Here is a 25,344-nt window from a genome sequence, read left to right on the forward strand (position 1 = left end):
GGAAGTTTTGGCAGTGAAGGAGAGCAAGGAAGTACTATTAGAATCTTAAGTCTAACAATCAAGTTATTCTACTAGATGATAAACCATCTGGAAAGTATTTAAAAATGTCAGTGCTCATAAAATGCTTGGTGCTTCTGTTATTGATGGCCAGGTCAAAAAAAAAAAAAAAGCTGTTTACAATGATGATGATGCAACTTTGTTAACAGGTACCGTGGAAAGATTCATTTGATAAGATCCCACTAAAAATCACATGAAGTCACTGAGATGGTTTTCAGAAGTTGTATTATCTTATGAATTTCATGCCCCTTGTATTTCAGTGTGGTGTACAACCATTCTGTGTACATCCAAAAACCTCCTTCTGTCTTCTCTCAGATTCTTTCCATGCTGATATTATTGTACAGCCATACCTTGAGATTTACAACCTTAATTTCCCTTCTGGCTATCACTGAGAATAAGCAGGAAGAAAGGATGAATGAGAAGCTTTCTTTTATTTTCTAGGAGTTTTTTAATCTTGTCTTGCAATAAGGTAATTCTGAGAAGCATTCTGGGTTTAGAATTCTCCTGAATTTCATTTCACGGTGATCTTGTCAGTCATCTGTTTTCCTTCCTATTTAAGGTCTCTAGTTAAAAGTTATACTCCCTTCCCTAACAAGATGACTCCATTAAAACATATAAAGACTCTAAGACTCATTGTTTCCTTTTTCTTTTCAAGAGAGGAAATAGGGAATAACGGGTCAGTGCAGAATTTTTTTTTGAAATATAGATGCTCTCCTAACCTAGCAGCTGCTAAAGGTAGCCTGGGCTGAACCAGTCTTGATACCTGGGCAGGCAGGATCAGTATCCAGCTGGTATTTGTTGCTCATTGTATACTTTCTTGTAGTGTTACAAAACAGCATTTAATCCTTCCTTTTGCAATATATGTGTACTAGATGTAGTGGTCAGAAAATGAACCATGGTCAGAGAAGTGTTTTTTAAATTCTTGGGCAGACCTGGGCATTGTGTTTCAGTCCCTATTCAAAAGAAGCATCGAGCATAAAGTAATTATTTAATTCTTGTAAATCGTGTTCTGTGAGCACCTCCAGATGTCTGGCAGACATCACCTGATAGCCTTGAAAGAACAGCAAACTAATCTGCAGTGGTTTATATGTACTTCTTAAAGATTGTTATTTTTAAGTTGCCATGGAATCCTTCCTCAGTTACATTTTTTTCTTCTCCTAAAAGAAAAATCTTCTTACATTTCTCAGTAGTTGTAGTTGTATGATATTTTGTCATTTGGTTTTCATTCTCCGTGTCTTATATATGCCAAAGTTTAACTAATGAGAATATTCATTCACAGGAATTACCAAAATTAGAAATGTCAATGTATATGGAATTGTTCCTCAGATACCAGCTGAATACCAATTACTCAGTCAAACCAGTCTGAAAAGCTTACTTTGTGTAGAACACTCTGTAACAATCCCTGAGTATTCTTTTCTGAAATTGTTTTCATTTCTTGTAGACGATTAAATAACAATGAATTTTCAGTCCTGGAAGCTACAGGAATCTTTAAGAAACTTCCTCAGCTGCGTAAAATGTAAGTGCAACTTCAGTGACCTTGTCTCTTCAGAAAGCATGTTAGCTCTTTGCTTCTCTGCCATTTTTAGCTTCAGTATATTCTAATCAAAACTCAGGAATGGGTTTAAATTAATCATTGAGGGAGATCAGAGTTGGCAGCTTTTCTCTGTGGGATTAGGCACTGCCAGTGACAACTCACGGTGTGCAGCTCTGACACCTTCACCGCAGTGTCCAGCCAGCTGGTCTGGTGTGCAGCCACAGCAGGGAGCTCACAGGATAAGCTGCTCAAAAAAGGTTCCAATAATCTTTTGTAGCTTCCTGTACTACTCCCTAACCAGGCAAGTTTGCCTTTCAGCACATCCAAGACATGCCTTTGATTCTGTGTTCGTTCTGTCATTAGATGAGAGAAATATCAAAATTAAATGACTGAGAAAAAAGGAGTTTGATAACTGGTCAGTGTAAGTCCATGTTCAGAGTTCATGTCCTAAGAGGAGTTTATAATCTTACCAGTTGCAGAGATGATTAAAAATACATCTCTGAAAAGCTTTTCTTTTGCTTATATAAAAAAAAACATATTGGAGGGTAGATCATTTAGGTAAACTTCGTGACCCTGCCCTCAGTCTTTTCAGGGTTGAATCCAAACATGAACAGTGAGTGAAGAAACATGCAAGTAGAAAAAAGATCATTTCAATTAAAATGATGCACTGCTTTTTGAATTGCCAGTTCTACTTGTATCTCGTTGCTATCATTTGTAAAAGTTGTCTGCATTAATAGTGACTGAAATCTTAAGAGAAGCCATAATATCTCTTTAACTAATAGCTTTATTCAGAACCTTGCTGTGATGATCACAATTACTTAAATACTTACTACTTTTTTCAGTTAGTAGATTAAAAAAAAAAATACTTCTTGCCACTTTGGATTGGGCTGAGATACTTAAAAAAAGCCTGTAGTATGTCAGATTATCACTTTTTACAGCTACAGAGTGCCTTTAAAATAAATACTTGATGTTGTGTGCATACACACATGCACACACACAGAGTGTTCTTCATTATTTAGGAAAAACAGGAAAAGGGGGGAATTTACTGTCAGCAGTTTATGTATTCTGCAGTCTATGAAGGTAGCTTAGTAAACATTGAGTAAACATTTGTAAATTAATTTGTAAACTAAGTAAATGTTTTGTGTCATGTAAAGCTAGTTTGCTGCTTTTTAGCTGAGGAGATTTCCAAGACAAAAAGAAAAAAAAAAGAAAAAAAGACTATTAATCAGTCTCAGTATAGCTGTCTGCCAGAACTCCCAGGAGCTTTTAAATGTGAATAATTGAGGAGGAACAAAATTGAGAGAATGTTAATGAAAAGATAACATTTTTAATAAGACTACTCTGTAACTTCCTAATACAGTTACCAATTGTTACAGATTCTTCAACTTAAATAATACAGTGCCTGGTTAAGCATGACTGGAAAGCAGTGAGGTAGTGATGTTATAGAGACACCAGTACGAGTGAATTCTGTGTTTTTGTGGAGGTCATATTTCTTCTGGAGCTTCAGATAGATGCAACAGTCTCTCTGCACAGATGACATTGAAAAATTGGGGCCTAAATGTTTAATTGATTTGATGGTTCATCAGTATTAAAGCACATTTGTGCGCTGCATCATTGATTAGCTACGCAAAATGTAATCCTTAAAATATCCCTGTGAAGTGGTTGAAGTGGTATCCCTGTTACACAAGGAACAAATAAGATTTTAGGAAACTTAAGGGCTTGACATGGATAAGCCAGCTGAAATGGGTGTCTTGCTTCCAGTCTTGTGTTGCACCTTAGAGGAAACTGAACTGTGAAACTAAATGAAAGTGATGATTATATCCTTCATTAGAGGCCAGGTGTATGTTGCAACTCAAGATTAATCCACAATTTATTTTTTTTATGTCTTAGATAATGGCACTAGTTCATTTTGTCAAGTGTATTAATTTTTGTTATGAAAATAGTGTACTTCTTGATTAGCTTCACTGTATTATATATTGTCCCAGAGCATTTCTGAGAACTTTTTAAGCATCACTATTAGAACATTTTCAGCATGTAATTATCAACTTCTGTAATGCTTGTAGGTAAATGTAACAAAAAAACCAAAAGGAGTCAGGAATAGCATGAAAAACCTTTAAGAAAATGTATATTGTTGAGGATGGATGCTTTTGTAGATGGTGAATAGATAATATCACTTTGTGTTGTAATTTCCATATTTTAACTACAAACACTGAATCTTTTGGCAGTACTATAGGTCACTTTCCCATATTTTCATCTGCTTTTCCTGCAAATTGCAGATAAATGAACTTTCTTGCTTATAAACACTCCTTTTTAGCTAATGTCATACATGATTAACATTTCATTTACTGTTTATATTCACACATTTCATTTCCATATGGTGCTATTTGTAGTGTTTTCTTATATTTGTGTCTACTGAGATGAAATAAAGAAATCAAAGTGGTTATTTGTGCTGGTACTCACACACTATCATGTTGTTATTAATTCATCTAATAATGCTACAAGGACATGGAGACACGAAAAAATATACAGTCACTGACAAGATTCAAAATAATGAAAACATTTTCTTGTATGGCAGCAGCATGGACTGGGTAATTGCCATTATTTAAAAGCACCTTCCAAGAATTGCTTAAAACACATTTATTTCTTTAGGTAGCAGGGCACTGAATTTTGCTTTTAATGGTTTGAAGTCAAACAGTACATTTGTTGCTTTTGCACAATAGAACCAATACCTTGAAATCTATGTGGTCTGAAGCATTTCACAGAGTATTAAAAAAAACCAAACCCAAATGTTTTACTGTTTCTGTGTAATAGAAACCTGAGCAATAACAAGATTACTGATATTGAAGAAGGAGCATTTGATGGAGCCTCTGGTGTGAATGAATTACTGCTCACTAGCAACCGCTTGGAAAGTGTTCGACACAAAATGTTCAAAGGACTAGAAAGTCTCAAAACACTGTAAGTGTAATTATTTGGGTGGTTTTATTCTTTCTTTCTGTCAGGTGTTTTTTAAGGAAATATTCTGTCCTAAAAACCTTTTTTTTTTGGAGGATGATCTGTGGATTATTCAAGCAAATCTTAGTTTGTGTTCCTGTTTTACAAAAAGTTATCGTGCGTTATGTGAATTCATTAATTAAGAATATAATGTAGCTGAAATTCCTTGTATGATTACTTGACTACAGAAACTACAATTCCTTTAAAATGATGAAGCAGCTGAGAATGGGTAAACATCCAACTGCAGAAATGGAAATGGGAGTAATCATCTGCTTCACAGTAACAGAATTTTGCACGGGAATTACACATTTTACGTAATGGAGTCTGATTCAATTCAGCTCAACCATTACTTGGAATTTAGCTAGAGGAAAAAATTATTCTGGTGGATATTGAAATGTGGGAAATGACTCTCTCCTAAGTAATTTTAATGTCATTTCAAAAGTGAAGGGAGGAGTAAAAGCACTATAGCTTGAACTCATTTAATTCTTTCCATGAAGAGGCAGTTTAGCTTTTTCTACTCAAAAAAAGATATTTATGCAGTCCGCAGCTTCTTGGCTTTCTTCGTAGAGCCTATCCAGACCATTAGAGCATAGCCAAGATTAAATGGTCTTTAGGGCTCCAGCTCTCCATAGACATTAGGTGTTTTTAATAAATCAGGCCTATCATTTCTAACTTTGTGTTCTTTGTATTCTAAAATTGTTGAAAGCAGCTATTCTTAGGCAAGAACACAGGAAAAAATACTCGTTTATTAATGGACAGGTAGGAAAACAGCAAACTTCAAAGCTCACATGTTTTATGGAAATAGGAAAGATTCTAGAATAGGTGTTGGTATTCTGGAAATTTCACTAAATATAAGAGTAATGCTGAGGATGAGTCAAAGTAGCCTGATTTCATTTAATGGAAACATTTGAGAACATAGTAGATGTGGTTTCTAGAATTTATCCAAAGGAAATTTATTCAGAGGGACCTCAAGAGAAGGTCAACCAGTACAACCTTCTTTTCCATGTAAACAACAGTTCTGCAGTCAGTAGGTTGCGAACATGAAGAGAGGGCTGCTGTGTATCTCTAATTTGGGGAATTGCCATCAATTTATTTTTACTGTCGGTAAAACTCATCATTACTGATTCTTGCATTAAAAGAAAAAAAAAAATCACAACAAAGCCCAGGTGGTTAAAGGGGACACCCCTGTGACACCTTTCTGTGTTGCAGTCCCCTCCACATGTGCTACATTCAGTCCCTTCAGTGAGGTGATGGGCAGCACCGGGGCCACCACACATTGGTCCCTCCACCAGCAGTGACCCCTTTGCAGTCACCCCTCTGTACCCTTCCTCAGGCCACCCCTTCAACTCTGACCTTTGCTCCCTCCCAGCTAAGGAATGCCAATCCTTCCTTTTCCCAGGATGCTGAGGAGCAACCGTGTGAGCTGTGTGGGGAACGACAGCTTCACGGGGCTGAGCTCAGTCCGACTCCTCTCACTGTATGACAACCAGATCACCACCGTAGCTCCAGGATCCTTTGACACCCTGCACTCCCTCTCCACACTGTAAGTCAAGCTCTTCTTGTACCTCAGCTAAGTTTAAACCTCCAAGGTTTCTGTTGATGGTTTAATTTCAAAGTGTGAGGTAAAGTTAAGCGGGAAAAGAGTTAATAGGGATTTTTGAGAAAATTTATTTTCTGCACCATCTTGGATGCACCAAGGTGCATGTTTCCATGGTGCCATTTGGTGCAGCATTAGAATGGTCTCCAGAAGTGCCTGAGAAGGCAAGAAAAATGGCTTGCTTATCCCCCTTGCAGTAGCCCACTGACCTGAGCCAGGGTGAATCACCATGCTTGCTGTCTCTCTATGCAATTATTATCTTAAATTTCCTTGGCCTACTGAGGATCTTAATTGAGATATGTTTTATAATGAAGCTTCAGTCTCATTTTCTATGAAAAGGAGCATCCTTTTTTTAATTTAGATGTGATGTAATTTAAGGGAGGGGAAGATGGTGAGCAAAGCTGCCACTCAGTGTACTGAAGAAATGTTTTTTGTAAGTAGCATCATTCAGGAAATTACTTAATACTCTTTTTACATAAAAAGTGACACTGTGCACCAAGTGAATAATTTGTGCATATTAAGGATGGCATGTTTATAAATAATGGAATTGTCAATAGGTTTCTGCTGAAGTAAGGACATGCCAAAAGTACTGAGACTTCAAGAAGTAAATTCATTTTTATAACTGGCATGTAATCAACTTAGCTGTCAGTTCAGATAGGAAACTTATTCTCTGGAGCAAATAAAAGATGGAAATCTTGAGATGACAAATTAATGGAATTGCTGTTGTCAGGTTAAAGCTAATAATGTAAAGTAATCACCTTTCATTTCTATATGAAATTATTGCATTATCAGTACAGAGTGGCTTGACAACAAGTCAGGTCTCTGACAGTTTTGCATTATTTCTAAACGAGTTATATCAAGATTCACCAGAGCCTCAGTTCCAGCTTTCACCTATGGTTTATGCATACCATTGTTTGAAGACCAGTATTTAAGCTTAGCTTTTTGAAAATAGAAATAAAGTACTTAGGAACAAAAAAGGGTTTTATTCGAAGTGAACTTTCCTATGGTTCTCAGAAACCTCTTGGCCAATCCCTTCAACTGCAATTGCCATCTCGCGTGGCTTGGAGACTGGCTAAGGAAGAAACGCATCGTGACAGGGAACCCTCGCTGCCAAAAGCCCTACTTCCTCAAAGAGATTCCCATCCAGGATGTGGCAATTCAGGATTTTACGTGTGATGATGGTAAGTAAGGATTAGTATTTGTACTTCTTGTAATTGCAGTTTCCTTATGTATAGCTGCATGATTCCCATAGAATATAAAGCGTTGTGCTTTAATTAACTTCACTGTTGCTTCATGCTCAGGCTCTACATCTGTTTAAAAATCCTTCTCCCATTTTTGGATGACCATCAAGCACACAGCTATTGAATATGTGTATTCAAAAGGTTCAAAGCATAATTTAGAGATAATATGAAAATTAAATAAATTGATAAAAAGTTGTTGTTTGGATGAGAATATTTTCAAATATTGCTGCTTGCATCAAGCACTCTTTCAGGCTACTCAATCAAATAACATGTCATTGTCCTTGGTTTGTGAGTTCCTCAATGTCAAAATTCCTCTCAGCACTTAAAAAGCTGGCTGTTATCTTGCATCTCTCTCACACATGCTTTGATTTATTGCATTGTTACTCGGCAATTTTCAAGGCTGTAGCTTTTATTTAAAGAGATACCATTTACAAGTAATAGTTTATTAATTTAGAAATTCCACAGATATTTTGGGTTGCTATCTATAATTTTATTTTTTTTAGTACAACAGCTTTAACTAAAGTGGCTTTAAGTAACTTTAGCTAAAGTATGACTTGAAATGTAAATAAATCATATTTGCTTTGATTTATTGCATGGTTACGTGTCGATTTTCAAGGCTGTAGCTTTTATTTAAAGAGATACCATTTACAATTAATAGTTTAGAAATTCCACAGATATTTTGGGTTGCTATCTATAATTTATTTTTTTTTTAAGTACAACAGCTTTAACTAAAATGTGTTTAACTAACTTTAACTCAAATGTGACTTGAAATGTGAATTCTTGGAGCGATAGTTTCCAGAGATGACCTATAGTTTTTCTTACCTAGAGACATCATAATGTGGAAATATCATGTTTGCTTATAGGAATTCTAGGCAGGATATTATTGCTAATATTGAAGTGACATTTGTGTAAAAGAAGCTTAGCATCTGTTTTTGTTAACTAGGAAATGATGACAATAGCTGCTCTCCACTGTCCCGCTGTCCAGCAGAATGCACCTGTCTAGATACAGTTGTTCGCTGCAGCAACAAAGGCCTAAAAGCTTTACCTAAAGGCATCCCAAAAGATGTAACTGAACTGTAAGTAGCACTCTCTCTTCCCTTTAATCAAAATCAGTGTTAGTTTCATATTGTCGTGTTCAAGAATGAGGGGAGAATAAGTAAAGAATCTGATTCAGGAGATCAGGGAAAAGTTTAAGTATGCCACATCATGGATAGAAAGACTTGCACAGTATCTTAAGAAATTTGGGTTAGCAGTTCTCTGTAAAACCCAAAACACTCTGAAGAGCTATCTGATACTGAAAAGCTTTGAGTATATATGTATATGAAATGGTCATCACTCTCTGAATTTATATACCCAACACTGAAGAATCGTATTATTGAACGTAGATGTTATATTACAGTTGGTTAAATTATGGGCAACAGTGAATCTCATTATTCTGTGGTCACCATTTAGGAAGGAATTAAGAAATTTAATTGCATGAAAAAGCCAAAAGAAAACATTGTATTAATGTGTTTGCATATTTTCATAATTTACATGGGTGAGTGATAGACACTCTGATTTTAATAGAAAGTCTAACTTTCCATATAGGCAGATTTATGCAATGTAGCATAATTAATATATTAAGCTCTTGATACTTTTTTATAGGAGAAAAACTTAGAGATTGCATTTTATGAAAATATTATTTCAATATGTAGATGTATGGTGAAATTTATTTTAAAAAGAGTTTGCTATCTGATGTATTGTTTGAAGACAATAACTACTCATAAGTCTGGATGAGTCACTTTTTATGCATTATGATGTAACAAATAGAAACCTAAATGTTGAGTTAATCATCTGGTTTGCATCTTGATCAGATAGGTCACAACTCTGAAAGAAATAGGTGAAAAAATATTAACAAGAGAAAAGGTTGAATTTTTGTTACAAATAGCACTTAATATTAAATTAATAATACTTCATAATGAATGATTAATACAGTGCTTTTTCAAAAAGTTTTGTTAGTGTGTATCTTAAGTCACTACATCAGTGTTACTGCTTTACTACTTGGTATCATATAGAAGATACTGAAATGACCACCAATAATTTAGTGCTTAATAGCATCCAAAAGGCTTTAGTCACTAATAAAGAGAACTTATTAAGAACTCAAATTAGCACACAGATATATGGACCTATGACTTTTGTTTCATTGGATTTTGGTATTGTTTCTTTTTCTTCAATAGAAAATTACTTAATTGAATATAGTCTGGGCTAATAAATACAATTCAACAGTGTAAGGGCTTCAATGCAATGTAAAATTTAGCAGCTAAGGAGAGATACTTTTGGAATTGTAAGTGGAACCCTGACTGTGACTGAAAACTCATTTGTGTACAATTTTGTATGGTTTAATTAGTGTCTAAGCATGCAATTTAGCATATTTTTCAAACAGATAATGGAGGTGGATCCTGCTAGTAGTTGCATACTGATTGATTCTTCTTGCTCATTAGCATTCATAACTCTTTCAAGATGTACTCTTCATGTTTTGTAAAATATCTTAATAGTCCCTTCATTTGAACAAGGAGGAATTTTTATCAGCCAAGTGGATACTTGTAGTACTTCAGTTCTAATAGAGCTAAATGAATATATCTTAATTTATCTGTTGATTAAAGAATTCTCAGATTACTTCTAAATGAATATATCTTTATTTATCTGTTGATTAAAGAATTCTCTCAGAATACTTATTCTTTCAAAAAGTTTAAATGTTGGTTTACTTTTGAGTAATTAAGTGTTTTAGCCTGTGCACTGTTCATCACCATTTATATAATGCCATTAACACAGTGTAAGCATAAAACTGTTGAGGTAAGTATTTTAGATTTGGCAAGCAGCCCTAAGGAAGGCAAGGTTCAAGGGGGAAAAAAACAAAACAAGCCCAAACAAAATAACAAATAAAAAGCTTTTTTTATTAGATGTTGATAGTTATTTCACTCAGTTTAGCTGTATTCCAGCCCATCCATTTACTCGAGACAACAGGTTCCAAGGATGATGCTGCATACTTAAAACCATTAAGCTCAAAATTAATCTAAGAAGGCTGCTATTAACTAAATTGCATTTTAAACATTTGGATGGCTAAAATGCCTTATTTGTATAGGAACCATAAGGTTGTAGTTTCTATTTGAGTTCCAGAAGGCACAAGTATTACTACCATGATACCACCATCAGCAAGGCATTTGCCTCAGTGGAGGAACTGAAGACCTTTCATCTTCCCACCAATTTTTGCTCCATTGCACTTCTTATCACCTCTAAACTACTTGCCCTAGTTACAAGAAAAAAAAAACCCTTCACTTGCAGTTTTTAATGAGTGGCTGCACACTGGAAGTTTTTTAGGCAAGGCTCGTTACCTTCCTTTGCCTGTGACTCAGGTGCTGGTACAGCTTGGTGGCTCTGTGCCTGCTAACTCTGAGCATGAGCAAGTCTGTTATTGAGAATTATGACCATGGAACGACCACAGGCAATATAATTTTGCTGGAAACCCAAAGAGGAAAAAATGAAATTTCTGGTGGAGGGTAGTCAATTACTGTCCTTGGTCCCTAACATGCTCCATAGGAGCAGGCTCATAGTATGTCATGCCTGATATATCATGAGATGTACAGGGAGAAATTAGGGAAGGTGACCTGAACTGCAGGCATGACCAATGAATCTGCTGATAGAGATGGAACCAGCCCTTGCTTTTTCTGCTGTAAAGGACTACCTCTGCAATGTCAGGCTCTTTTTCTATTTATCACAGCTCAAAATCCACACAACATGACTTGCAGAAATCAGATTTGCTTTTCATCTGTAAGTGTTTGTGGAATGGAGACCGATGAAGACCTCAGTCTTCAAATGTATAATTAAGGAGTTGGTTGATAGTACTATTACTTCTTAATATTCATAATATTTGATTCAACAGCACTTCAGTCTTAGGCTTCAGGTCCTCAATTGTGTCTCTAAAAACCAGAATGTATAGGCAAGGTTTCTTGAAAAACAGAAATATGAGTATTCATTTGTTATTAACTTTACTGTTACAATCTAAGATTAGTGGCTTTTGTTTTAATGAAAAATAAATAAAATAATAAATAATGCTCTGTATTTGTTGTTCTTTTTTCTGTTATAGTTATTTGGATGGCAATCAGTTTACCCTTGTCCCAAAAGAGCTTTCCAACTACAAGCATTTAACACTCATGTAAGTAGTTTTACAACAACGTTCTCTGCTGAAATGAGACAAAACAAAACAAAGCTTCATTGAATCTGTGTTTAGTTATATGAGAAAAAAAACCCAAAACATAGAATATTTTATACTACTTATCAGATTCTACACATAATATATTTACTTATATTTTATAAACAGCATTCTCTCGTTCTGCTGACTACATCACAACATAAATAAGGAAAAATTATAGTTCCCATCAAAATACATGTAATATCTTACAAAATGGGGTAGAGTAGTACAGCATTTTGTTACGCAGCTCCGAAAAGGCACTAGAATTATTTCATTTACAAAAGAAACATTTTGGTTTATGCTTCACTCCATGGTATGCTTCACGTAGGATTAAATGTAACCACTTCTGTTTCTGCCACAGTATAGGGTCCAATGAGTCTTGAAGAGGTCTTTTCTAGAAAACCTTAATCCCAGCTCTATTCCTGACTCACTCTGAGATTTAGGGCAAATCATTAGCTGCTCTAAAATTTATTACGTTTAGTTCATGAATGATTTTAATATGATTTCTGTACTTTGCAAGAGTAGAGTGAGAGAAACAGGAAGACTGTTAATGTAAATGGCTGTAATTCCATGGCCTTTGTTAGGACTATAAAAATTTATACCAGCTGAGGTTCAACTGTGTAACATTCTGAAAGCAGTTTGTGGTTTCATTATAATCAGCATAAAAAGTGGAGGACAGTAACAAAATCCCTTAAATTTCTTTTTTGACTGGGTTTAGAGCTTTGCTGCAAAAATTGGAAATGGTTTGGCATTCAAAAATAAGAACTTGATTTCCTTTATTTATCCTCACGCTAGACAAAAGTGGTCACGGTCACAAATTTAGAAAAAAGCATGTTTCCAAAATGTTTTGGGTTTTTTGCCAATAACACCAGGAAAAAACCTTTGCAATGTTCTCAAGTGTACACAGAGTAGAACCTGAAAGCAGAAATTTTTGTGACACGTTTAGGGAAATTCTTTATACAAGACCTAACTTGCTGCACACTGAAAATCCAAACTTTAGAACCCCAGTGCAAGAAACAAACATATAGATTGAACTATGTGCAGTTATAGTGACAGTGAAGTACCAGATGTGCCTACACATTAGATTAGAGCCTGAGTGACAAGGCTTCCATTGCAGAGATTTGGTCCTCATGGTCTATTTTTAATCAATACATCTGGAAATCATAGAACTACCTCTTAATGAGAAACTGCACAAAAACAATATAGCAGACAAATGTAATGCAATAAATTCTAGATAAACAGTAAATAAAATGCAAATAAGATGAGTAAAAACAGTCTCTATTTAAATAATCAGACCTGTGGGCACTTTATTGTATCCTCATACTGCTGTTGGAAAGTTGAAAATGTTTCTCAGCTGTGTTGGGAAAAGCAGAACACTATGCATTGTTCTTCTGTGGCCAAACAAGGAATTACATCCAAGTCTTCTGAGTTACAGATTAAAGGAAAAATGTTTTTCAAAATTTTTCCTTCTTTTTTGAGTAGATTGCTCCTTTATACTTGTCGATTTTCTTACGTGCTTTCATGATATTTCAAGAGGAGAAATATGTATATTGCATAGCTGCTCAACAGTACTCTTAAGTTAAAATATCAAGGTCCCCTCAAACAAATTATACACTTCACCACAAAACACCATAACGATAATGAAATAGTCAACATAAAATGAAAATCAAGTACAATATGAGAATAAAGAACAGGCAACATTCACATTTACTGTAGGTTCTTCAGAGCTTCTTTGAAGCTACCAGTGTAACACTACAGCTTCCATCATGCTTATGCTTAAGATTTTATTCATTAGAATATTGAACAACAAGAAAGATATTAAGGCTTTCTCTGTAAATCCTAGATAGCATCCTTTATAATAATAGCTCTGGACTTTGATGTCTTCAGCATACGAATGTTAAGTAAAATATTAGATGGTATTTACTCAGGTGTCATTAGGGACATGGCTAGAATAATTTCCTTTTTAAAACATCACTAATTTCTGTACTTGGGTTCCTGTAGGATTGCATTATTAACTCAGTGGCATGATGGATATTGCTGTTGTATAAGAGCTCATTGCACTGCTTTTTCATCTGTGTTGAAATGAAAATGCTTTTTGTTGGTCAGGCTCTAAACACTTGCTGGGCTTGTATATGGCATGTGAAAATAAAAATATCTGCTGCTTTAAATATTGATGCCATCAGTGATGCTACTTCTACTAATAAAACCAATGTGTCTGTCAGTTTAAGTTACAGTGTTTCAGGACTGGGGCAGTCATTTTAAGGTCTGAATTTCTGAATTTATTTTTTATAGAGATTTAAGTAACAACAGAATCAGCACTCTTTCTAATCAGAGCTTCAGCAACATGACTCAGCTGCTCACCTTGTAAGTTTAAACATGTAACAGTGACTGTTTGGAAGCATTACAGTGGATTTTTTTTTTTTGTCTTGGAAAGGACATTTGTTGATATTAAAGCTTGCTTGTTGTGAAGGCTGTAAAATAACTTGTTTCCTAACTAGCTATGTGTGCAAAAGCTGGTTTTGCTCATGCTCTGCATTGTTTACTGAATGGATGATACACTTGCTGACAGGATTTTTTATATTTTCAGAATTCTTAGTTACAACCGCCTGAGGTGTATCCCTGCACAGACTTTTGATGGGTTGAAGTCACTTAGGTTGTTGTAAGTATTACTTTTGAACTGCTGTTGTTTTCCAGAAATTTTATTTTTGTACAAGAAATCTGCAGGAAGTTACTACGTTCTAAAACGTAGCAAGTATTTGAGGAGTGATAATTACATAGCCTTGAAAATCTTAGGTGGCTTCCTTCTGAGAAAGTACACTCTCAAAATGCTGTACAAGAAGTTATATGACTCTAAGCAACATTATATATAAACTTTTTTCTTTTCTGCTTTTTAATCTCAGCTGTATTTCTTTTCTGTGTTATGTTCTTCCTTGTTACAAGCATTAAAATCTTGAAAAAAATTCCATATGCATAAATTCCTCAGTATATGTGATGGGGGGGTTGCAGTTGAATTTTGAATACTTTCATTCCAGCAATATATTTCTTTCTTTCTTTACTGTTTCATTTAATATGGGAGTATTTCCAAAACTATTACATAATGGTTTACTAGTGAAAATCAATAAAATTCCTTCTTGGTTCTAAGAAAACTTTCTATTTTACAACTATGAAAAACATGGTTAAAAGGGCACAAAAAGGAAAAATAAGGCACAATCAGTCTAGTTTACAGCTTCAGTTTGTCATTAAGAAGAAAAGCAACCACAAAACTGCAAAAATTGTTTCCAAAAAGACCCCAGCAGAACATGTAATTTCTGCCTCCATTTGGGTACTTTATGACCATTTAATACTTTACTTGGATTAAAGGTCTCAAGCCTGGCATTATTAAAATGTGCTCACATAACATCCATTATTGTATATACATATGGATAGTTTCAAGAACCATAATTCTCTGTGTGTTATATATAGATGTAACACTGAGTTTCCAGAAGAGAGATATTTTTGTGCAGGTTTGCTACAGGAAAGATAAGAGTAGTACTGCTATTGATGCTCTATATGGTCTTCAGTTCATTAACTTTGCTGTCAAATTATGGCAACAAAATTATTTTACATGAATGTATGGAAGATTATAAAGAGCATATGAAAATAATTAAAAGAATTCCAGTAGATTGATGAAAAAGAGATAAAAACTGCTATCCCTACATCCAATCATTACTTTCCGGCTTTGTGGCTACTCTTACTGACCTTTATTCTTGCCATTTAAAAAGAAAAATATTATTAATATTGTTTGTGAAATTTGAGGATGAAAAAAAATCAAATTACGAGTAGGCTGCTGGTTAGAGCTTTAAAAAAAAAACCAGCCAGCTGATAACACTAAGGAACTGAAAGAACGAAATATATGTGAAAAAGTGTTTACTGAAGATAAAATTTGCAGTTAAATTGCTGATTTTTACACGTGCATATTATTTTGTTTATTTCTTTTTAAGGTCTTTACATGGCAATGATATTTCTGTTGTTCCTGAAGGAGCTTTTAATGATCTTTCAGCGTTATCACACCTGTGAGTATTCAGATGGTAACACAATTGCTTGTGTTTTGTTTAGGAAATTTCATAAACAAAGGCAAAATGCAGAGGCCTCCTTTGGAACAAGCTCATGCATCAGGACTGGTTGGGCACTGGCCAGAGAGCTTGCAGGAAAAATCCTGGGCCTCCTGGTGGGCAGCAAATTGAAGATGTCTGCCATGTGCCCTTATGGCAATGAAGGCTAAAGATGCTTTAGGGTGAATTAGAAAGCAAGCAGCCAGATGATTGAGGATGGTGGTCACTGCCATCTGCTTGGACCTCCTAAGGCCATACTTGGAATATGTTTTCACTTTCTCCAGCACAAAGCAGATGTGTATGAACCAGAGCAAATCCAGGGTAGGGGCAAGTGAGCAGGGAGGTGGCTGGATCCTGTGAGCTAAATTAACCAGGTTTATTTAGTCTGGAGAAGGGGATGCCAAAGAGGGGCCTAAGAGTCTTTAAGCTGCTAAGGGGATTACAGCAAGGATGGAGACAGATTTTCCTGAGAGTGAAGAATTAAGAGTCAACAGTTACAAGCTGCAGCAAAGGAAGTTTGATTGAACATAATGAAAAGTTCCTCACAGGGAGGGTGGCTCAGCTTTGGAAAATGCTGCCCAAAGAAGCAGAAGAATCTTCATTCCTGTCTGAGCCCTGCTTTGTGCAGGAGATGAGACTCAGTGACCTCCAGAGTGCCCTAAATCATTCTGTAGTTCTGTGCAAGTGTATGTTAAATTGACATTTAATACATCTGACATTTAATGGCATCTGATTTCAGAACATCATTTGAAGCAATAGTTTTCCTGTTTATAATTTTCAATGGGGACCTAGATTAGAACAAGTTACTATCTCTAAACCTTGAAGTGTTTATGGACAGTTATTAAATCTGAGGAGAAGCTGACTAGTGCCTTTAGATATATATGGTTTTTATGTTTCTGAACAGCTGCCATTGTTAAAAACTTAATTATCTGCTTCTAGTTCAGTATTGGACATTTGTATTTTATTGGCCATTTCTCAGAAATTTGGTTATACTGATAAAGCTTTAAGTTATTGATGATTCATTCAAATGCTACCATAGAACTAGTTTGTCTACATGAACTATCAGTAAACATAGATTTGATTTTTATTGCTATTATTTTTTTCTTAATGGCTGCCATTCTGTGCTAACATCCTGATTCTAGCAGAGCAATTGTGTTAGTTCAGTTCAGGCTGACATTAATTCCTGCAAATCTGGACAGGACAAATTCTGTTTCTCCTTGCATGTGAAGTTCTCTATCATTAGTCCTGATTTTGTTACTGCTTTGACTTAAGCCTGACTGAGCAAATACATATAATTCTTTGAGTTCACCTATAAGATCATTGTAGTAAGAAAGAGGGCTTCTTGCTCAGTGTGGCAGAAATGAGCATCTCAGCAGTGGTAGATTCTAATGCCCTGGCTTGCCAAAGACTTTTTGTGTATTTCTAGAAGACCCACACATCCAAAGTCGTGTTACAATCTGAAAAAAAGTACTGAAATATCTGTAAGGATATCTGGAATATCTAATGCTTTCATTTGGCAGTGTGCACGTGTGAATGGTTTTATTAAGTTCTATGATTATTGTATTTCTGAAAAGGAATGAGTCCCTCATTATAGAGTAGCACAATGCTTCTATGCTCCCAATTACCCACAGATTTATCATTGTTCTCAGAGTTTTAAGAGTATTATAGCTTCTTGCAGAGGAAATAGACACCTAAAAACCCTTTGCAGAAATTAATTCAAATTAATTCTGAAAATCTCTAAATTAATTGGGTTTTTTTAAATTAAAAAAAACAGATTTATTTAAGGAAATTTGCTGGTTTTCATGATAGGGCAATTGTTATCTAATTACCACAAAGCTAGGATAATGTAGCTTTATTTACTTCTGCAGCAGAGAACTCTTACAGAATTCTGCACATAAACTGAGTTCACTGGGAGAGCTCCAAAGAGGAAATAATTAAATCAAAGTTGGAAGTTTAGAAACAGATGGTTTCTACCAGTCTGGGAGTCATAAACTGAGAAGGAAAAATATCAGGGTAGAACTCTGGGGTGTTGCCTTGGCTGCTTTGGAAAAAATACTTTATTCTTTCTAACTTAATTTCCCAGTATCAATTTCATTCTGCTGATGCAGCTGATCTTGGCCACCATGTACTAATGGTGAAACAGAGCTGGTTAGGATTAGTTTTCCAAAGTTCACATGTATACATCTAACAATAACTAGGTTTCTGGAGCAAGTTTACTGCTGAAACCATCACTGCTTTATTTAGAACCCAAATCCATTTAAAACATTCGTTTAAAGCATTGTTTCCCTTTTCTTTGTCTTCTTTTTCCATAGGGCTATTGGAGCAAATCCTCTTTATTGTGATTGCAACATGCAGTGGCTGTCTGATTGGGTAAAATCAGAATACAAAGAACCTGGTATTGCACGTTGTGCTGGTCCTGGAGAAATGGCAGATAAACTTCTTCTCACTACTCCTTCTAAAAAATTTACTTGCCAAGGTACTATTGTGGTTTTTTTTCTCTTTGAAATGCCAGTTTTGAATATTTACAAATACCTGAGCTGTGAAATGAGTCCTGTGTGCTCTAATTGCATATATTATTAAATATATTGTAGCATTTTCACTCAGTGTTGTCATCATTTCTCCTCCTACTGAGAGACGTAGCCACTGCTGCCATTCATGAACTGTATTTATTTCAGAGACTTTAATGCCTACTTCTTTCTAAACAGTAGATGAAGAAAAAAAAAATCTTCAGAATTGCAGTGCATTGATGTACATAGGTTTCTCAGTCATCATCTACAATTTAAACATTACTTCCCTTAGCAAAAGAATATCATTTTCCTTCAGGCTGCTTACAGTAAAAACTGAATAACTCCGTCATACTTCCAGTCACTACTATCTCAGTGGTGCATCAATATATCTAATTGCATCAATAGCTCCAGGATGCTTTCTCTGATATTTCAGAAGAAAGCATTTAAAAAAATTTTTAAAAAAATAAATGCAGATAAATGGATGTGATTACCTCTAGAGAAGTCTAATTCTAAAATGTTATATGGGGAGGGTTGTCAAGATTTGAACTAAGAGGATTTATCTCCATGCTGGTAACAATCGTGCTGGCATTTATATCACAACTTACATAATTGCCTGTTAATTCCTAGGTTCTTTTTCTGAACCTTAACATTTTCTGGTTAGAAAAGTACCTTTTTTACTCTTATGTGAGAGAAAACTTGGTTTGTTTCACGTTTTGTTTCACCTTCCTCTATTCCATCCATTTCTCCTTCCTTAAATAATCTGAAAACACAAAAAACTTCTAATGTAGCATCATTTTTCAAGGTCCTAATTTAAAAACATAGAAATCCCCAACTAAAAAAGAATATCCAAAAAAGTTATATGTGTTTATACTTGTAAGTCCATTACTAAACTTTCAGTTATTTCTGAGGCATCAGGTAAATATGATCTAAAATCTTGTAGAAGTAGCTGATTCTCGCAGTTTAGGCAATCTTCCAGCTATTTTGATTTATTCATTTGTTAGTGCATCTGCAAAGGTGTTTCTTTCATAGTTTCTTCCTTAAAAAAAATTTAGGATTTTGTCAGAGTTTGTTTCATCCAAAGTTGTTCTTTATTGCATGTTCATCCTATTTAATCTTTTAAAGTCTTAAGCTTTCTGTCAAATTTTTTTTTTTCTAAACTAAACTCATTGGAACCAATTTTGTTATGTGAAACACCAATGAATTGTCTCTCCCTCCAAATCCTACTTGCAGGTTTCAACAATACATCTCTGAGGTCATGCCAGTGTTCATTGCATACAACAAATTACCTATTTCAAAGTCCTTTAGTCTGATTTTAGATAGGGCATTTGTTGGTCAATCTGATCATTTTCTCTTCAAGCATCTGCTAGACATTATTACAGATACACTCTTACTGCACACTGTTGTAGGGATGTAAGTGAAAGAATATTTAAAGGGACATGAAGGACTGGTTTGGTTATTTTCCAGCTCTGTCAGATTTAAAAATTGTGACACCCCTGCCTACACTCAGTGTTATGTTTCTGTTATCCAGAAAGTATCTTGCTCCCTCTTACCCATCAGAAAATGTCCTTAATATTGTAATGCAGGGTAAGACCTATATTTGTTTTCACTTCCAAGAGTGGAGACCTGGTATTATGGGTACCATGGAAAGAAAACAATTTTCCTGACACTGTTCTGTGAAGATGCTCATAATCACAGATTGCAAATCAGCAGCTTTTCAGTGACATGATGGCTCTGTAAGACCTTATGTGTCTGTTTCTCAAAGATAAGTAATTTTATCTTTTGCTTAACAATGAACCAGTAAGTAGAAATTAGGAAGATGCTATTATATTCCTATTAGAAACAAAATTTTAGGCTGTAAGTGAGGGGACTGTTTCAGATATACCTGTCAATGATCTGCTTTCGTATATGTGTATTTACAGAAGTATAGTGTGCAATTCCCTCCTACCTGTGTCTCTGGATTCAATTGAAAGTGAAATGGATGCTTGAATTTGACCAACATAATTAATAGTTCCCTGTGAAAATGAGCATTTTAAAATGAAGTCTTATCCCAGTGGTAGAGCTCCATATAATCACTGTACCTTACTCTGACTTTATGAATTCTTTACTCCAGGAATCTTCCCCTAGTATTTTCTTCTTTCAGTTTGTTTTTCTAGGGTTATAGGTGTTTTTTGGTTTGCTGGTTTTGTTGGGTTGTTTTTTGTTGTTTTTTTTTTATGAGGCCTCTAACAGACTCTCAATCTTTTACTTTTACACCTTTACCATCCATGCCCTGCTTCTAGAGATTCCAGGGCCTTGTGGTTTTCTGATACCAGGTAAGGTTGTAAGTAGCTCTGGAATGGGTGATCTGATTAAGAATGGACCTTCTGACCTTCCTATTGTGTACCCCATGCAGATTTCTTTCCTAAGACACGCATGGTTACCCTTTGTTTTCCCCTATGATGAGTTTACCACTGATTTTTCATGATATGTTATTTAACATACTGTATGGATGGTTTTGTTATTTTTAAAGCCTTTGTTTGAGGTCAAATACTTATCTATCTGAAATGTTTGTGTCCACTGCATTGTACTAAAATTGGTGAGTTCATTGGCAGCTTTAGCATAAGAGACATAGTGTAGATACTGATTTTGTGGCCATATGCAGGAGAGGATAGAAGTTCCTGAATCATAAAAGGGCACAGCTTGAAGTTTTTCTTGGCAAAGATTTTTCTAGAAGCTGACAGGGAGAGGGTTCATTTCATGTTTTAGATGACAGTTTTTATCTGTCACATCAATAGCTACTTATGTGTGTGTATGTTTGTCAATAAAACACAATTAGTTTTTACTGTTTGCAAAAGAATACTGCTTGTTTTTTCTTTTATTTTTAGAGCATTTTTCCAGTTAGGGCTTGTTCAAGAATAAATCTACAATGTGAAATTCAACTATATGTCTACGATGGTAGAAACCAAACAATAGCTTATGAGTTAAATTCTTGTTCATATACAAGAATTTTAACATAAGGAACGGTACACTGCAAATGAAAATAAGTTCCAGAATTGACTTTCTAGTAAACCTCTGAGATGTTTCCATTTTTTGATGTTGCAACTGAAGAATAATATATTGAAATGTTAATTTTTATGGGATACTACATATAGAATAGTTGGAAGTAAACACAACACAAAATCAGATACTGTGTTGTTTACTATCTTGTTGAGACTTAGGTTCCCACTTTCTGGGTCTGTTTTGAAAATGAAATTTAGATTACTAATCCATTTAGGAAAATAACCTTAGTTACTGAATGTATTTTAATTCATGCCAAATGACGAGCATTTTATTGCATAAGTAGTAGAAAAGAGGATATGATGTTCAGACAAGAGAGCTGAGGCCAGGAAGAATGGACTTTCCAGCTTCAGTAGAGTGTTATACTGTATTTTTTATTTTAGTGTGTGCTTCTTTATGTAGTGTAGCAATAATCTGCAGTAGTCTAGAGAAGACAGGCAGGACTTTTTTTTTTTCTGTGTCATTAGTTTTAACTCTTCTACCTCTGCTCTTTGCTGGTTGGACAGAAACTTGAATCAGGTATAGATTTCTCTTTCAAATAAGGTAATGAAGACAAGAATAGTCAGTGATTCAAAGAGATTATGGCTTTGGCAGAAATTACAGTGTTCATCTGTTTGGATTTGTTTGCAGGCTCTGACACAGAAGGGTACCAGTAACTGCATCTTTAAAATAATTGTCAACCTCCAATGTCTAACACCCCCTACTGAATCCTTATAAGCATCTGGCTTCCTTCCATGCTAGTTCCTTTACAATCACTTATCTGAGATTAATTTGCGAAGAAAAATAAGTGAAGAAAGTTAAAAAAAAGAATAAAATAAGTCTCAGTGAAAGTGCCATTAGCTTGGAAAATTTTGGCTCATTTGGAGTAAAACTTAGGAAGCCATCAGGTTCATAGCTTTATTTTTGCTCTCTGTCTGTTCCCGCAGATAAAAAAAATAAAACAAAAATACATTAAAAATAGTTCTCAGTAACACCATAAAGGGTGAGATTGCAAACTATGAGCCTTTTTTCTCATAGGCAGTTTTTACCTATTTGACACTGCTGAAAGTGACAACAGCTGAAATTGTATTCTTCATTTTGTTAATTAAAAGGGAAAGTAATTTTCATGGGTCAGAACTGTGCAGCTTTCAGAGAATAGGGACATGGGAATCACTTTGGTGGGATTTTAAAAAACAAGTGATTATTAAACCAGAAATCCAACCCTAAATTTGTTTGGTCATGTCAAAAGAATTAAGGACAGTCCAGTTTTCAGTCCTAAAGAAACACCATAAAGTCTAAGACATAATTTAATTTTAAATCTAAAAGCAACGTGGCAGATACAGCCTCTCAAATGTAAGTTAAAACTTGTTTCTGACTGTTGAATTTGTATTTTTAAGGGCCTGTGGATGTTAATATTCTTGCTAAGTGTAACCCCTGTTTATCAAATCCATGTAAAAATGATGGGACCTGCAACAACGATCCAGTTGACTTCTACAGATGTACTTGCCCGTATGGTTTTAAGGTAGGTATTGAATGAAGAGGAAGATGCTTCCTGTGATGCAAACTTCTCCTTAATAAAATTTGTTCATTGGCTTGCTTCCACTAGTGATTCTATTTTCTTGTTAAATTGCATTTGTTGTATCCTGCGTAGGGTCAAGACTGTGATATTCCCATTCATGCCTGCATTAGTAACCCATGCCACCATGGTGGAACTTGTCATTTGAAAGAAGGAGAAAAAGATGGTTTCTGGTAGGTTATTTTAAATTGTAATAACAAGGTAGAAAACTATTGAGTCTTATGGACAAAAATAATTTTGGTGTTAATCTTTGGCTTCTCTGGGTTTGCTGGTAAGCAGATCAAGAAGGCAGATTTTCTGTGCTGCTGAATTTTTCAGAACATGTTGCCATCCTTGGAAAGCTTCTAAAGCTTTGAAACTGTTCAAAACAATAACAAATGATTGGGATTAGTTGAGGCATATCAGGTCAAGACAACATAGTATTGACGCCATTATGCTAATTAATAGCTAGCTGGATCCCTGCTGAAAAAAATCTCACAATTCATCTGTTGTGTGTATTACTTCAATAGACAGCATGTAAATGATAAAATGTAAATCCCAGTGAAACCGAAAATTAATGATTCATTTGGAACTCACTATGCCAGCAGATAAACATGCTGTGAGCATTTTTAATCTTGAGTTATTTAATCACACAGTACAATTACTCCAGATGTACTTCATGAATTATGAAATAAAGTTCTTTAGCATTCTTATGTGGAATTATTAGTTGTTTAATAATCTCCACCTCAAGCTTGTTAGAAATGGTAGCTCAAAAAGATACAAATCACCACCCTGCAATTCATTATGACATTATTCTTATTTTCAGTCCAAATTCTACCCAAGGATTAAATATCTTTCTATTAAAAATTAAGCATATACATCTTAATATTATGCTTCTATAATTTAGAGTGACAGTCATGTCTTAGAATTTGACCTTTTTCGTTTATTTGTTTAAACACCATGTATTTTGAAAATTAAAGCAATCTTATAATCAAAGCTGTAAAAATTACAGTGGGTAGTCGTGTGTATTCATCTTATCTTTTACATTTACTATTTTGCTGGGGGAGGTGTTGTATAAACATATGTAAAAGCAAAAAAAATACTTAGAAGAGTTTATACAGGCTTGGGTTTTAGATGTGAATGCATGTATTATGCGTGGAACATTTGACATTTAGTTGAATGATAGTGGAATACTGCTGTTACATACTAATCCCTGATTCCACAGTCTTTTCATGTGTTTGACTTTAACAAAAAAGTAAACAACAAAACAAATGGATCACTTTCCATAAGAACCGTAATCAAATATTACAAAAGTAGCACACTTTTCAAAGGAAATGTTCAGTGATTCAATTTAAAAAGCTCCTTAATCTGAAGACTACAACATAAATATAGGAGCCTTTACTCTGTAATTTAAAATGTGAGAAATAAACATTTATTATATGGTGTTTCACATTTTATCAGCCATGTTTCTTTATGGCATAGTGATTATGAATTATTGTACCTGTTAAATACAGAACTTATTGTCTCCCTGGCTGAAATGCCTACGTGGTTAGCTTTGTTTTCTGTATTACAGGTGCATTTGTGCAGATGGATTTGAAGGTGAAAACTGTGAAGTAAATGTTGATGACTGTGAGGACAACGACTGTGAGAATAATTCTACTTGTGTGGATGGAATTAATAACTACACTTGCCTTTGTCCACCTGAATATACAGGTAGGAGTATAAGAGAAAGAACAGGTAATTTAAGAATTCCTAGCAAAACAGTAATATATTTCAGTTTGTAGATGTTATCCTGTATCTTTACTGTAATCAGTGCTATTGTCTCTAGTGAATTTTTCACTAACCTCAGGGAGCACTACAGTTGAGCTCTGGAGAACTGCAAGGAGAGGTGAACTCCTGAATTAATTTAAGTTATTGTAAACATAGCAAACACACTTTAATCCAAGGTTTAATTCCATCATTAGTCCTACAACCTATTGAATTGCTCAAGTGGTTTAGGGTATTCAGATTTAAAGTCAATATTTAAATCATGAAAACCCACAGCAAGTGAAGATAATAGAACACAGGTACAAGAAATACAGCTTCATAATCTGACATTAGTATTCAGCCAGTGCTGATGCTGGGTATGTGTTTGGTAGAAATTTCCTCATATAGCATAAGCTACAATACCTAGGGCAATGGAGGTTAAAAGTATATGTAGCCAGAATAAGGTATTTAATAATAAGTAGATGGTCCACATTTGGAAGAATAGACATAATCTTCTATTTAGACAAAATAATGTTTTGCCAAATAGTGATACCTTAATAACAATTAATGCCTTAGAAACAAATAATAGGTAACAGCATCAATAAGTAGAGACTGATGTTTACTGTTTCTCCTATAACTATATTTCAGCTATATGTGAGCCAAGATTCAGCTCCCCTGGGATCAGTTGCTATCTCCTTTAAAAATGTGATCAGATATGCTACTGTCTAGGCTGGAAGAAAGCAAAGCAAAGTCACATCAGTCCAGTATTCCTGTTCAGTGGC

The 25,344-nt window shown here is 34.8% G+C and overlaps 1 protein-coding gene across 1 annotated transcript in view; it reads left to right on the plus strand.

Moving 5' to 3' along the window:
* Window positions 1-25,344, plus strand: part of SLIT2 (slit guidance ligand 2) — a 102,608-nt gene that overhangs the window by 45,883 nt on the left and 31,381 nt on the right. The window contains exons 14-26 of the mRNA XM_030450002.1: window positions 1,499-1,573; window positions 4,403-4,546; window positions 5,982-6,125; window positions 7,194-7,360; window positions 8,364-8,496; window positions 11,544-11,612; window positions 13,941-14,012; window positions 14,236-14,307; window positions 15,629-15,700; window positions 18,052-18,215; window positions 22,659-22,783; window positions 22,913-23,010; window positions 24,390-24,529. Of these exons, the coding sequence (XP_030305862.1) occupies window positions 1,499-1,573; window positions 4,403-4,546; window positions 5,982-6,125; window positions 7,194-7,360; window positions 8,364-8,496; window positions 11,544-11,612; window positions 13,941-14,012; window positions 14,236-14,307; window positions 15,629-15,700; window positions 18,052-18,215; window positions 22,659-22,783; window positions 22,913-23,010; window positions 24,390-24,529 (1,475 nt within the window). The remainder of the gene's footprint in view (window positions 1-1,498; window positions 1,574-4,402; window positions 4,547-5,981; window positions 6,126-7,193; window positions 7,361-8,363; window positions 8,497-11,543; window positions 11,613-13,940; window positions 14,013-14,235; window positions 14,308-15,628; window positions 15,701-18,051; window positions 18,216-22,658; window positions 22,784-22,912; window positions 23,011-24,389; window positions 24,530-25,344) is intronic.

The sequence above is a fragment of the Calypte anna genome, chromosome 4A (assembly GCF_003957555.1).
Source record: "Calypte anna isolate BGI_N300 chromosome 4A, bCalAnn1_v1.p, whole genome shotgun sequence".
Classification (NCBI taxonomy): Eukaryota; Metazoa; Chordata; class Aves; order Apodiformes; family Trochilidae; genus Calypte; species Calypte anna.